The following is a 15000-nucleotide window of genomic DNA, read 5'->3' on the forward strand; positions in this document are numbered from 1 at the left end:
GTTAACAATCAGGATAAGAGAACAGAAGGGATGAAGAAGAGAAGGAAAAGGGAAGAAGAAAAAACACGCAAAATGAGGTAAGGGCTGAGGACCAAGGCAAGGATGATCCCCTCCATTGGCCCTCAGTCTCCATCTCCTAAACCTCTCCACAACAAGCAAGGGGGGGGGACTGCAAATATAACTTTACCCCACAATAATTAACAAACAATATAAACCACAAGAGGCTATGACAGGATTCTATACCACCTTGTATTTCATTTCTTGTCCTGATCATGATGTTGAGCATTTCACAAACAGTATAATATGTATCCCATATATGTTGGTACGATTCAATGTCCTCATCGGTGTAATCTTAAAAACGTGTATCATTGATACACGTTTTGGAAATATGAATCTATAATAAAAGACTGAATTAAAATGTCTTTGAACTGCACTTTATGTTACCTTAATAAATCATACATTATAGGAAACACACCTTTGGTCTTTGCCAGGAATCCAGTCACAAAGCTTTAAAGACATTAGAAATTATGTTGTCACAAATATCTGAAATCATTTGTAACATGAATGATAAATGATTTTTTTTGTTGAATTAGGTCTTATTTTCTTTCTTGTCAAATCCGTTTTTCAAAAATAACCGACTGAAAAATAAAACTGTTCTTTTTCATCTTTATTTACAAAAAACATTATTAACAAATTATATACATGGTGATGCTATTGTAAAAATGATGTTAAAATGACACTATTGTTTACCACAAAAGTGTCATCAGAAAGCTCCAATGTGCACAGTATTCCAGGATATTCAGCTAACAGACTGCCAAATTCATTAGCTAACAATTCAATCAAATGTTTTCTTTCTTATTCAAAATCAAAAACTCATCAATCAAACAGCATTTTGACACAGTATTATAATCATCATCATCTAAAAGTACATTTTCCCTTTAAATTAATCTGCTCTAACAATTTAGGTCAAAACTTTAATCGAGATATGGCTATACAACCAATCTGAATCCTACATCCACTTTAACTAAATTAAGAAAAAAGAAACAGCCTAGCTACCTGGAGACATGATGTACTCTGCATCTTTCAGAATGAAGTCACAGAAAATGTTCTGACACAGACTGACTTCAACTTTTTTTCCTATGTTAACCAAATGAACATTCTAGAGATGCCTAAAGACAAACAGAGTGTCTATAGATCTGGGCAAAGCTTCAACCATGCCCAGTCCACCTCACAATCCCAGCCAAGATGGTGTTCCCTGCCGATGCTTGTCTCTGTTCTTGTTCTTCTCCCATTCCTTTCTCAAAGTGTCCATCTGTTCCATCTGCTTGTCCTCCTCGTCCTTCTTGTCCTCTGGGAACAGGTTGGGGAACTCAAAGGTTTCTGTCGCAGGCTGCAAAACAAGGAAAAAAAAAGAAAGAAAAATTAAATAAAAACTGGACTGAGATATATATATACATGGCCTTTAACTCATTACATTATGAAAAAAGAAGTTTTCCATACTCATCTGATCTGAAATAAAAGAAAACAGCAAATCCTTAGAGCCTATACCAAATAATTAGTCTGGAGTTAAACCTAAAAAAATATTTGCTTTTTAGTCTCTGATCTATGCATGGTAGATATCAAGTTCTCCATTAGAACAAAAAATCAAAACTAGAAAAGTAATAATTATCTGTCTCTTCTACATTATGTGTGATGGCACTAATCAAGACAATTGCCTAAAAAAAATCTAAATGAATATTATACTGGAAATCTGACTTCCTTAGCACAATAAGCCTGTTTAAGTAGATAAAAATTGCCTGACATTAAAACAATAAAATTATAATATCAATCATCACCCTAGCCAGTATCAGCTCATATAAAATACTGATGCATTCATCAGGAAATATGATATTCCTGACTCTTTGCATCAGGAAAAAATGAATTAAGTTATGAATAAGACTTCTTTCACGCTAAAGCAAACAACTATTGATTCAGTTAGAACTTACCAAACTGACATACGCTACTTTGAAGTCATCATCTTTGACAAGGTATCCTCCAAATTTACTTCTCTTAACTTGACCTGGGAAAAGACAGAATCAGCGACTGTGATAAGTTCAAGTTAAAAGTACATGTCTTTACATTTCACCTGACATGCAATACATCAACTCATTCTCTCTGGGTGACATCATGGCAAGGTGTTATCTAGTCATGTCATGAGTCTGGGTCCTGGCAGCTGTGGTAAACCCTTAGGTGCCCAGCCACGAGATGGACTTTAACTGAAATCTTACTAGTTTTGAATGAATATACAAATACTATCAAAAATATATCCCCCTGGGAAAAGATATTCAGGGATGATGTTTTGAATCAGCTACACTGATGAATTCAAGTTTATACAGTATTGATCCTCAATTTATAAGTTACATATACATATCAAAGTGATATCCAATCACTCTACCCCCCTTCATATCAAACATATGCCTGTCTTGGGGTGATAAATACCAAGTGACATGATGAACACTGAGTTATGAGATAACCCACTGCTGCCAGGTACATATAATGTCCACTGTAGTTTTGTTTTGTGAAATATGTTTACACATAGATGGCTCCAAAAGTGCTCAGCCCCCAAGGATAGATAACCTGACTTGATTTCCCATTTCATTGAGTTTTCGGGGTAAATGTTCCTTTTCTAATGATATTAATATAAATATTGGTTTTATTATTATCACCAATGACATGATTACTATAACTTTATTGACAAAATAAAATTAAAAAAGGAAATCTCTGAAAATCAAGGAAAAGGGTAAACAGGTGAGACCTAGGTAGAATAGTAATTGGTTCCTTGGTGACTACCCACTTGTAAAGTCATCTATATGTACACAAAATGAATAAATAAAATTCACAATGGGAATGGCATTTACACGTGTCATCACTGGTGACAATGACCTAATGTTTTGGGAGCAAAATATTCAAGCAAAACAAACAAAGGAGATAAAAAAAAAAAAAACAATCTTTCTCTATCAACCCAACCATGATTAATGACACATTATCACATCATGGTGAACCAAGCCTAAAAGCCAGATGCCAAGTATCCATGCATTTTCAAGTTTACTCTGAGTTGTGTTTGCTAAACAGCTTTACAATAGTTTGGCTGAAGTCCTTGAAGAGATACAGCCCCCAAAGAGAGGGTTTAAAGTCTCTTTTTGTCTCCTCACAATGAAGAAGAAAAATACATTGGTGAACAAGAATGAAAACAAGTTCATTATGTCTTCTAATGTAGTAAATACTTAATTTCTTTGAATATGAACGCTAATAGTGGAATAGTCTACACACTTTAAACAAGGAGCAACCAATGACATACCATTTGTGTTTGATAACACTAGTATTGTTAGTAGTATTGCTCTATGTTCCACTAACTTTTAAATGTAATTTCATAAACTGAATGTTTTAGTGCAGTATTAAATTTACTTCACAGAATATGTATGGTATATTTCCTCAAAAAGTATAGTATATTTTCTACAGTTTAATGTTTCTTCTCACAAAAAAAGTAAATATGACTTTCATATTTCCATAAAAAAGACATAAAACCCTTGTGGGTGATTCATATGAAACATCTCTCAGATCTACCTAGAAACTAGAATGCAAGAACTATATCTTTGAGAAATTGTGAAACAGACAATATGAAACAAATCCATTAGTTTATGGAGCACAATGTCAAGGATATGAATTGTAGAAATTATACACATATCTATATAGATTTAGAATATGCAGTTATAAAAAAAATCAATGCGGTTCTTAACAATGACGATAATTACACATTAACAAGGATCTTCAAAATTTCTAAAAATTAATATATAAATAAACATATAAATACGTAAATCCTTAAAAGCAAACCAACCTATCAAGAAGCTTACTATCACCTTCATCATTCAAAATCCCTTACCCATTCTGACATGTGTCACGACATTTTCCACTGGAACATTGTAGATCTTCTCCAAATAATTCTTGATGTCAAACTTGGTCATCTGCATAGAGACCTCAAACTGCACCACATTTTTAGGCTGAGGATCTCGCGGCTTGATAAGTTTCATGTAGAAGTTTGGCAGGAAAACTCTCAACTGTGGGTTTCCCCTGCGGTAAAGTGGATACCTGAAATAAGACAAAAATGGTAAAGGATACACTCAGAGGATACAGTCCCATATGACTTCCATATGAAATAAGAGGAAAAAGTACAAAATTCAAAGAGCAATAATGATGAACAAGGTATAGAAAAGTTAAAAACAAAGTGGTAATATGAGGAAAGTAGTTCCACACAATAGGCCTAGCAGGTTCCTTTTCCAGAAAAATTTACAACTAATTCCTCAGAATACAGAATTAAGGGAGGAATTTGCTGGGCGATTTCCATCATCATAAGTACATCAACTACTCTCTTGTTTCTGAACAGATTTCTTTCATTTAGGTATACTTTGAAAGTACTAACATACTCTGTGAATACATTAAAATACAGAACATACAGAAAATTGAGATTGCATACTTTTTTCTGACTGTTTTCTTATCAAAATTATATATAAACAATTAAAGTTGATCCACCTAGCAGATTTTGTACAAATAAATAAATACACATACACCTTAAAATCTCCCAGATGGAATCATAATGGCAATATATATTTGATTAACTTTTGCCAGTATAGATACTTCAACACTGATTATTAGAAAAATAGGGGCAGCAGCATTCAGCATACTCGCCACTTTTCAGCTCTTGCCTCCAAGCTCCTTCTCTTTCTTCTACGCTAACATCATATACTCTGCCACTTCTCTCTTTGACAAAATAGTATTAGACTAATATCATTCTGTGAATTATGAGAAGGAACTGAACTGTGAAGGTTGCAAGGCAGCAACCTTCACATCCAATTACAGCTTGTCAGGCAGCAACAACCAGGGAAAAACAGAGAGCCCCTATTGGGGTCATTGCTAAATGAAAGCAAGGGGAAACTGACAGGAATCTTTTTGCTTTTCAATGAGTTTCTGTTGCTGTCTTTTGCTAGTGTCACACATCAAGACAATGTTATCTCCCAATTGTATTAATGTTAATGAGAGCATAACAAGGAAAAGGATATGGACACCGTTAAAGCATAAGAAATAGAGTCATAAACCACACAGGTATAGCTACCTGCAGTCACAAATATACCACAAAATGATGAAAATATCTGCTGAATATCACTGCTCAAAACCCTCACAAAGCCAGAGTTCTTATTGTCGTGTTTTCTCTAATTCCTCCTCACGACTGCTGATCTGCACCCTCCACACTGAAGGTATGTGTCACAATTATTTCTCTAACAAAACTGTTGCGGTAGTTGGCACGAAGTGCTAATAATGGGGGTACAGGGGACTCCCCCCCCCCCCCATGTCCAGGAAATAAATAGAAGGTGGGAAGGTTAAGTTTGGGTTTCGAAGTTTGCATGATGCTCAAATCTGGTTTTGGCGATTCGCTTCCGGGGGGTGCGTTGCTTCTGTCAACAAATACTAGGATTTTTGGTATTAAATTACCCATGAAACTCCCCCTTACGACGCCATAGCAAATGTTAAAAAGACATGCATCATCTGCCACTTGCCTGCACAGCAAACACTGAAACCACGATCATGAATTTCTCGTGTTCTGAATGACTTCCTATTTATGCAATAACGATTATGTGCAAATTTGCTGAAACCGAACTGAAATGATAACTTTCAACCGGTATAGCAATAACAGACTCCATTATTTCTTGTTCATTTCTTCCTTTCAATCCAAACTAGAGAATAAGCCATATATTAGCTATTTAACATAAATATTAAGGACTTATTTTACAATAAATTATCAAAAATGAACTCACCACCGAGTCGACATGTTTGTGTGTTGTCGGCTGCCGCACGGTGTCGCGTTTGTAGGTGAAAATATCTTTACTTTTTATCATTTTTGTACCTATATTTATTCAAGATTATATTTATACGTTGAATTCATACTTTCTGTTTCTTCGTTTATCTCTTTTTGTTTCTTGTTTATTATTTGTTTAATTTGACATTGTGAGAGGAGGGAAGAGTTATATCAAAGACAGTGTTTTCTTTTACTTCATCTTACTTTTAAAGATATCTACTATATTACCAATATCTTCTTTTAGTTTTTTATATTTTTTTGTTGGAGAGCAGCGAAAGTAATTTTTTTTTTTTAATAGTGAATGCGTATTGTTTACCTTGGTCGTCGCGATTACAAATTTCATTATATTTTGTAGTAACAACTTATATTCATCGTACGCGTTTCAGATATAATGAATTAATTATTGATTTATGTGTGACGTAGCTTACCTAGTCTGCTTCCTAAGGTGACCGTTTAACGGCCTGTGTCTGTAGTATAAAATAGATCTGATTCCCGGAAAATAGCTTCATTGTGTAAAAACTTAAGAATTCCGTGTTCAGAGGAAAATATTTATATATAAGAAACAATTACAGTTTCCTGAAGGTTAGTGACTTATGTAAGAACCAGTATGAATGTGAATCTTTTGTAATGTAATCAAATCTTCTGAAGAAATTCATTTAAAAGATTACTTAGTCAGTGGTGCATACTTGTATTAAATAAGTTGGATTCATTACATCTTTAGAACTTTGACATTTACCTGTTATTTCTTTCTAGCAAGGCATCCGTGCCCTGTTTAGGCCATATAACTGAGAATAAGATTGGATACCTACATGTACACAATAAGTTGTACCTTCAAAAAACTGAGGAAATGTTGAGAAGACTCCTGCATGACAGCTGCAGTCTGTGGCACTTGAGGAAAGGCCAACAAATCTCCACCACATACTAGAGCAAAACAAAGGCCATAGATATGCCTGGCAATCTCTCTTCTAATACACGCAATAATTAAGATTGGAGGCCATCCATCATAGATCACAGCAGCAAGAAAGTGGATTTGTACAAAAGAAAAACAGTTTAAATATGAGAGAAAAGTCCCCTTTAGAAGGCTAGTCCAGCTGTCATCTCTACATTTACCAATATTTAATGGTTTTATACCATTTGTAACTTTTTCAGTGACACATTATGTTATAGTCAAACAGACTTTTCTTAGAAATTTCTTTGAACCCCATATCCACTTCTAAAGCTGTGGATCATTTACCAGCAGTAAAATTTGAAAAATTAGACACAAACTTGTCTGCACTAATATAAAGTTTCTAGTTTGGACAACTTAATTGTAAAAGATTTTGCCCAACTGGCTCTAAGCACTTCATCATTGATTATTGTTTCTCTCAAGTGTTCAGGCTCTTTATTTTGTTCATGGATATATTTCTTCTTATGTAAAACTTCTTTGTACTCTTAACTGAGGATGATTCAACACCTTGCGAGTGTGAGTGTGAATGCCCACACTTTATTCTTATAAGTGGAGACAAATTTTTGTTAACAGAAATGTCAGCAGCAGAGGAGAGCACAGGAGATGCTCCAGCAGCAGCTTCATCTGTCGCAGGTGAAAGCAAAATCAAATCTGGATATGTTGATATCAAGAAAATGCAAGAGAATTCTGGAGCTTCCTCAGTGTTTTCCAGTAAGGGTTTTTGGTGAATCTTTTATATTGGTCCTGATATTCATGATGTGGCACAAACATATATATATTTTTTTTTTTGTCCACTTTATTATTTGAGTGAAAAAAAAAATCTTAAAAGATGAAAGATATTTTGCCAATTTTTTAATATTTTAAATATGTTTTATTTTGAAAGCCAAGTATATTCAATGAATATGTCATCTGGAGTTATTTTTAATTATTTTAAATATTGAATTTTCTTTCAGAGGCCTTTGGTAATTTAAAGAAATCTGAGTTCTATGAGGAACCTCCCCCAGAAGTTAAGAGTGCATCAGAGCTCAATAATGCAAAAAATGCAGCATCAGGAGGAACAAAGCCCGCGACCAAAAATTGTGTTATTGTCAGCTCAAGACAGGTATGAGTATCGTTATTATTCCTCCATGTTAAAGTATTGTTCTTTTTTTCTTTTTTTTTTCATTATTATTATGATACTCATGTGAAAAAAAAAAAAATATTGACTCAGTTACACTTATTTTTGTTTTGTATGTAATGTATTCAAATTGTATTGGTGATTTTATTGTGTTTAGATTTACAGTAGTTTAGGTTAAGAGTTCCAAATTATATTTATCTCACAAGTAGAAAATAATCTCTGAATTATTAGCATCTAGAAATTCTTGTAGGCTACCTATGTACCTTTTTAATCAGTGAAACATAAAGTATACTATATAATAAAACATTTTGAATATTTACATATTAATTTTTTCTCTTTTTATCATTTCTTTTTGCCTAGAGAGGGAACCCCATACTTAAATCAATACGAAATGTCCCATGGGAGTATGGAGAGATTGTACCTGATTACACAATGGGCAGCACAACCTGTGCCCTGTTCCTGAGTTTGCGGTACCACAACCTGAACCCTAATTATGTACATGACCGTCTAAAGCAGCTTGGTAGGCAGTATGAGCTACGAGTGCTGCTAGTATTGGTAAATAAGCTTTTTGTCTTTGACATTTGTTATGATCTGATCTGCATAATCAGGTTTTACCTTGATTGCTTATAATACTTTAAATCTGCATTATACTTGAATATTGCAATTATTATTATATTGTCATAAATCCTGTCCAGTTCTAAGTTTAGATTTGAGAATTTTGAGGAAACCCCATTAATATGTGGTAGAATGTTAACATACTAATTTCATTTGAGAGTTTTAAAAACATCCATGCCCATAGAGAGTAAATGACCCTCATGAAATCTTTTAATCGCTAACATGGACTCCTTCTCCCCAGGTTGATGTGAAGGACCCCCACCATGAACTGAAGCAGTTGACCAAAATCTGCGTAATGGCCGACATGACCCTAATGCTGGCTTGGAATAATGAAGAGGCTGGGAGAATTATTGAGGTTTATAAAATGTTTGAGCACAAGCCTCCAGACCTCATCATGGAAAAGCAAGATGGCAATCCATACTCCATGGTATGATATACATACATATGTACAATTATTTCACTATCCATTGTATATTAAGTGGACCAGATAAATGAGAACAGCCAGGATTATGTTTCTTGAGGGAACAGGCTTGTTATATATGAAGAAAGTGGAATTTAATACTCTGCTGGAGCCTTGAAGAAAAAGGTTCTAGTCATAGGGCCCAAGATAAAGTAGATAAATTGGAGTGCTTTAATTTATCTAAATGTCTCCAAATAAAGGTTTAAAGAATTCAGTAAAACCCCAGATTGACCTTCACATTGTGCTTTCTAAAAAAGTGATTCCTAACCTTTTTATACTCCCTATCCCTAGCTCAAACCTGTGACACATACATGGCCCCTTAGCATCTGTCATCCTATTTATATTTTTTCTAACAACATACTTCTAGACTAAGAAAAAAAAATGTTCAGAAGTCTGTACAAGCTTTATACACATGTTATGCAATATTCAGTGAATCCATGGCTCCATAGTGTAGCATATTCTTGATGTGGATGCTGACAAATGGCTAGGAAATTGGCTGGCAATATTTTAACACAAGGCTTTGCAACCCTCTTGTTACCCCACCAGTTAGGAACCATTAGCCTAGAGAAAGAAATTGCTGACAGAAAGAATTAGTGGGCTGTGACACCCATCCCTGTGAATAGTTGCCAGTATATTATATCAGATGTATAAAGAAAACTTATTTATGGCAGACTTGAAGCAGCAAAATTTTTCTTTTTTCCTTCCATTAGAAGAAAAAAATACATGTAGGGCATTTAGAGAATATCAGTATGTTTAAAATCTGTTTTGTAACCCCTGTTAAAAATCTGCTATTGTACTCTTCCAGTTAATTGACGCCCTCACATCAATCAGATCCATCAATCGCACAGATGCCATGACCCTGCTTTCAAACTTTGGCTCATTGGAAAAAATTCTGGCCGCCACACAGGAAGAGCTAGCCTTCTGTCCTGGTCTTGGCCCACAGAAGGCTACAAAGCTGCACAAAGTGCTAAAGCAACCCTTCAAGAAAAATGACACACAGAAGAAGCTCAACACCCAGCAGCAGAAGGTCTTATCAAGCTCAAGTCAGTCAAAGGAAGTGGAAGATGTGACAGAAAAATAGTTGTTTATTAGCCTGGTATTCCTTTACAGAGAGAAGGCCTCAAATGATCAGTGTCTTTAATTGTTTTTGTATCAGACAGAATAAATTATTTTTAGTAAATGTGTCATTTCTAATTTTCAACTTTTTATGTAATGCAGGCATTATAGAATTGCTGGAAGTAATATATATAGATAGATAGATAGATAGAACATCACTGGGAAGCAAAAGCAACCTAAAAGTATTGATGAAGGCTAATACGAGTAAATAATTAATAAAAGAAAAATATGAAATTTGAGTGCTATCGGACTTGATTGCTGCCAGTTGTATTGCAGAAGTGATTGACGTTGAACCATATCCAACTATTGGTCCCCCCCCAATCCCTTGTTCATTGTTGTCATGGGGGGTTTAGGAGACAGACACTGAGGCTCAAAGTAGGGGATCACCCCGACCTTGGACCTCAGCCCTCGCCTCAACTAATTTTGCATGGTCTTTTATTCTCCTCCTTTTCTTTTCCTTCTCTTCTTCATCCCTTCTTCTGTCCACTTATCCCAATCGTTAACTCATTTTTACCCTTTTTGCCATAATATTTATATCATAACGATATATGATCTTTGATGTCTGGCACATCTATTTGTTTTGACTATTAACCATTCTGGAAGTCAACTGGCATCACTTTATGAACCCAAAAACTTCCTTACCTGGGGGCTTCACCCCTAAGCACCACCCTATTGCTCTTTTGAATATGCAACTAATGACCTTCGATGTTGATGCAGCAAAAACTTTTTCAGACACTGTTTCTATAGTCAGCATGGGATTATCACTCATATTTATAGACTCCTTAAACGGAGAGGCAGACCAGCCTCTCACACCTGTCTGTTAATCTTCATTAGCCACGGCATGCGGAAGCTCAACATAGCTGGCAAGCATGAGAGGTCCCCCAAGTTTCACTGAATACATTGCAAGTATTACAACCCCAGCTTACCTAAATTGACATTTAAGGATTAAAGAGACCCAGACTTAGATGAATATTACAGATACACTATGTCAAAAGTAAGAAATGGACTAGCTTTTTTCTATAATCTGAAGAATCCAGAAATGAAATTTGTTTTGAGAGTGGTAGTCTTACAACCCCCAAAAAAATATTAGATTTAATTCTGTAAGGAGATTTTCATTAAACAGTCATCACATTTTATACAAATGGTAGTGGGAATAAAATACAATACATCTAATAGAATAAAGAATTCATTACTAAATCTCAAACCATTGTTACATAACAGGAAATAATGATCTCGCAGATTACTGTTGCCCAGTGACATCCTTACTCCTCAAAGGCACAACCAGTGACAGTAACTGCTGATCCTGCATATCATATTCAAGATTTAGTAAGAGTATCTTCAAAGGTTATATATCAGGTGATTATACTAAAGTACCAGATTTTTACCTTTAATGGACGAGTGTTTTCTTTACCACCGTTTTCTTTATATTCTCCTGAAATATCTATATTAGCTTACTTTTTAAAATCTACAATTCTTAAATTTTTATTTTTATTTTAACCCTGCCATGTGGTATTTTAGCTCTTACAAACTATATAATTTCAGTACATGTTACCTCCCACTGTTTAATACTTACAATAAGTGGTATTTCCTGTTGCTTACTTTCACAAGATGTAAAACAAATAATCTGAAGCTAAAAGTGACTTAAACATTATAACTGAGTCTGTAATCCCTCTTTTAAAAAGACATAGATTGTCAAACTCTGTTGAATTTTTTTTTCACTTTTGCTCGGGCAGATTTTTTTTCTGATGTGGTATTTAGGATTGGATCTCCTTGCATTTCTTTTCTCTTTCCCTTGATTTCCTCTGGCTTTTACTTTCCTGGTCTGTTTGTTTCTTGTCCCTGTCTCTCTCGAAATTTTCCTCATTATATTGTATAAGTTTTCAGCGGTGGATAACTAAAAACAAATGCACATGGAAAAAAGGGCATTTATCTTTTTTTTTTTTATAATTTATTAACAATGGCAAATGCCACATTTACAAGATTCTAGTGTCCACATTTATGTATAATCTATTTATCCAAATCCCATACTAAAAATATGAGAAATGAATAATGTATATCATATGTGATCTTTTTTATAATGCTCAACAACATTTCTAATTATAAATATGATAAAAACACTTCATATCTTGACAAAAAAGGAAAAAAGTTCTTTGTACAGATAATTTACAAAATTTCTACATGCACTGTACATATATAAAACTAAATATTAGCTATATCCCGACTATCACAAATAGATATAAAGACAAGTGCTAAAACACTATTTTTGAAAATTAAATAAATAACAGATAACTTTAAACTGGTTTAGTTCCTTGCTGGAATTGAATCTGCATCTGTTCCTTGTACTGGTCTTGAAGGTCAAGAGCTTTTTTCTTGAACTCCTCACTCTTTTCCTCATTCTTGTTTACTCCATCTCCTTTCCGGTACATCTGTGGGTGATGCGTTTAATAGCAGTGTTTCATACAGTGAAAAAATTGTTCAACAGATAAGCTGTTTATATCATGCATAACCAAATATGCATACGAAGAAAATGGATACACAAAGAAATCTGCACATTGAAACACTAGCACACACATACACATTTATTTTTTCCTTCTCTTACCTTTATTATATCTTTATTCTTACTTTAGTCTTTACTTGGTCTACCTTTTTCCTTCCATTTCTACTCTTCAACTCTTACTCCCTATTCAAGATATCTCAAACTGATTCTTTTTCCATACACAGCTTTCTTAATCAAGTCACTTCATGAAACAATGTTCCATTCCCCATGATAAGGTTCAAATCAGATAATCACCCAGATGAGGAGTGCCATGCACTAACAAGCACCTATCTTTACCTGACATTATTGAAGTATTTAAATTCACCAAAATGCCTTACCTGAGACACATTAGCACAAGCATACATGTTTCCCAAATCACACGCTTTGTTGGAGTAATCAAAAGCTTTTGTCATATCTTTGCCAATGACGTCCTTCACTCCCTGGATGAAAATACCCGAAATGTAGTAGCAGGAGAATGCATTGTTACCAGTGCATGCTTTGTCCAAGAGTTCTAAACCCTGTTGTTAAATAAAAGTAAGAATATTTTAGTTTCACATACATAAGAGCTTTCCTTCACTCTAATAATGATAAATTTACAAAATCCAGATCTTTGGCAATATATTCTTTATTAATTCTGATTGTCCATCAAATGAAGTTCCTTATCAAGCCTTGCCAATATTCATGGTAAAATCTGGATACCTACCTTATCATAATCCTTTGGCCTCTGTTGAGCTGTGGGTGTATTTGAAACGCACATGAGTCCTCCATTCAAGCAGGAGTCGGGGTCCCCTGCTGAGCACCCCTTCAAGTAGTAGGAGTAGGCCTCATCCATGTTCTGTTTGCCTCCTTTACCCAGGAAACAGTAGTTTGCAAATTTGTAACAGCTCTTTGCATATGATGAATCATCGCAGTTTGTTCTGAATACTTTGGCTGCCTTTTCAAAGTCTTTCTTGACGCCTTCTAGATAGTCTCCCAGTAAGTGGCAACCTATCAAAAATGTGAATCTATAAGTAAAGGTGAAACTGAAATACTATTATTCTAAATCATAAGAGCATTAGGTCTCTCTATATACCTTAGTAATTCTCATAAATGTTCTAAAACTGGAGGTGATTTACTTAACTCAGTTTACATAATGAATAAGATCACATCAAAAGAAAAACTGGAATAAAAAGAGCTTCATAATATTTTACTTTGATCTCCAATAGGTAAACCTTTATATACAACTGGTCTTACATTTTCCCTTCCCATTACCTATGTAGGCTACAATCCCCCAAAATCAAAATCACGGAAAGTTACCCAGTCACAGGAACTTAAATCAGTAATTTTCTGGAATAAAGTCACATAACCAATCATGATTATTTGGTAACAATGGATTTCTCTCACTCTCTACTATCCAAATGTGTCAAAGCTATGCTGTGGAACCCAAATGTCAGTCGTGCACTTTACCCTGCCATGGATACATGGAGGATTCTTTGTTTTCTCGGGTGGGGGTTGGGGGTGGTAGCCCACAGGAGGGGGGTTGCAAGGGGTACAGCCCCTGATTCTGTGTATATCATTTATATTTTACCCGGTAATTTCCCAGGTACCTTTCATGCCCTCCCTACTATTGGGGCCAAGAATGTGGGAGTCTGGGGGATTCCCTGGAATAATTCCTACATATATGCATACTAAAGGGTGAGAGGAATTCATCAATACCAAAACTGTCGCAATCAGCTATGTGATGCTACTTCAGAAATACCCTGAAATTGATGAGCTAATAAAATGTGACATGGAATTGGGGGAGCTGGTTCTGGGGAAAGCCCGCCCCACAAGGATGTTTAATAATACGGCTGTTGGTCTCGGGTAAGCCGGTCTATATTCTACAGAATTACCAACAGATCTCTGATAAGTGAATGCTGGACTACCCTATTGTTCTAGTATTCTTGTGACTATTAGTGTAGTTTTGTCTTCAGTATTGTCACGACCTTAGTTTTTCTTTATCTGTATGTGGTCCTCCAGTTAAAATTTACCCATATTTTACAGCAATTTATTATATAAAAATGCTGTCCTCGGAAATGTGATTTTTCATGTGTGTGTGGAAACGTTTATATAACTACTACCTATAACTTTATCCACTCATACACATCTACAAGTGCTGATCTGACCATTACCAACAGCAGAAGATACCGAAGTCCACACTTATTAATTGTATAACATAAACGCTTACACCACGAGATTCTATTTATAATAAACAGACTTACTGTCAGCTCTCTTCTCACTGAAACACCCGAATCTGTACTCGATTCCAAGATTATCCAAGAATTCCTTAACATCTTCTTCCTTC

The 15000-nt window shown here is 34.9% G+C and overlaps 3 protein-coding genes across 4 annotated transcripts in view; 1 reads left to right on the plus strand and 2 right to left on the minus strand.

The window, feature by feature from the left end:
• Positions 1–652: 652 nt before the first annotated feature.
• LOC125047512 (39S ribosomal protein L23, mitochondrial-like) lies at positions 653–5891 on the minus strand. Its single transcript, XM_047645754.1, has 4 exons — positions 5847–5891; positions 3920–4125; positions 1986–2059; positions 653–1390 (listed from the first exon to the last, which is right to left on the minus strand). Exons 1-4 carry the CDS (start codon positions 5858–5860, stop codon positions 1229–1231), a joined length of 456 nt encoding a protein of 151 aa, XP_047501710.1. The 5' UTR covers positions 5861–5891; the 3' UTR covers positions 653–1228.
• Positions 5892–6176: 285 nt separating this feature from the next.
• On the plus strand, positions 6177–10205 carry LOC125047655 (DNA excision repair protein ERCC-1-like). Of its 2 annotated transcripts, XM_047645986.1 has the most exons (7): positions 6177–6469; positions 6641–6968; positions 7407–7544; positions 7787–7935; positions 8311–8505; positions 8807–8992; positions 9831–10205. In XM_047645986.1, the coding sequence occupies exons 2-7, from the start codon at positions 6944–6946 to the stop codon at positions 10104–10106; spliced, it is 969 nt and encodes a 322-aa protein (XP_047501942.1). In that variant the 5' UTR covers positions 6177–6469; positions 6641–6943; the 3' UTR covers positions 10107–10205. The 2 variants fall into 2 exon arrangements, with proteins under 2 accessions (XP_047501942.1, XP_047501943.1); XM_047645987.1 differs by lacking the exon at positions 6641–6968.
• A 134-nt stretch (positions 10206–10339) lies between these two features.
• Positions 10340–15000, minus strand: part of LOC125047656 (cytochrome c oxidase assembly factor 7 homolog) — a 4772-nt gene continuing 111 nt past the window's right edge. Inside the window, exons 1-4 of the mRNA XM_047645988.1 lie at positions 14918–15000; positions 13381–13664; positions 13016–13195; positions 10340–12567 (exon numbers count right to left, since the gene is read on the minus strand). The exon at positions 14918–15000 is cut by the window's right edge and continues 111 nt beyond it. Coding sequence (XP_047501944.1) covers positions 12433–12567; positions 13016–13195; positions 13381–13664; positions 14918–15000 — 682 coding nt within the window. The 3' untranslated portion in view covers positions 10340–12432. The remainder of the gene's footprint in view (positions 12568–13015; positions 13196–13380; positions 13665–14917) is intronic.

Source organism: Penaeus chinensis, chromosome 41 (assembly GCF_019202785.1).
Source record: "Penaeus chinensis breed Huanghai No. 1 chromosome 41, ASM1920278v2, whole genome shotgun sequence".
NCBI classification, from domain to species: domain Eukaryota; kingdom Metazoa; phylum Arthropoda; class Malacostraca; order Decapoda; family Penaeidae; genus Penaeus; species Penaeus chinensis.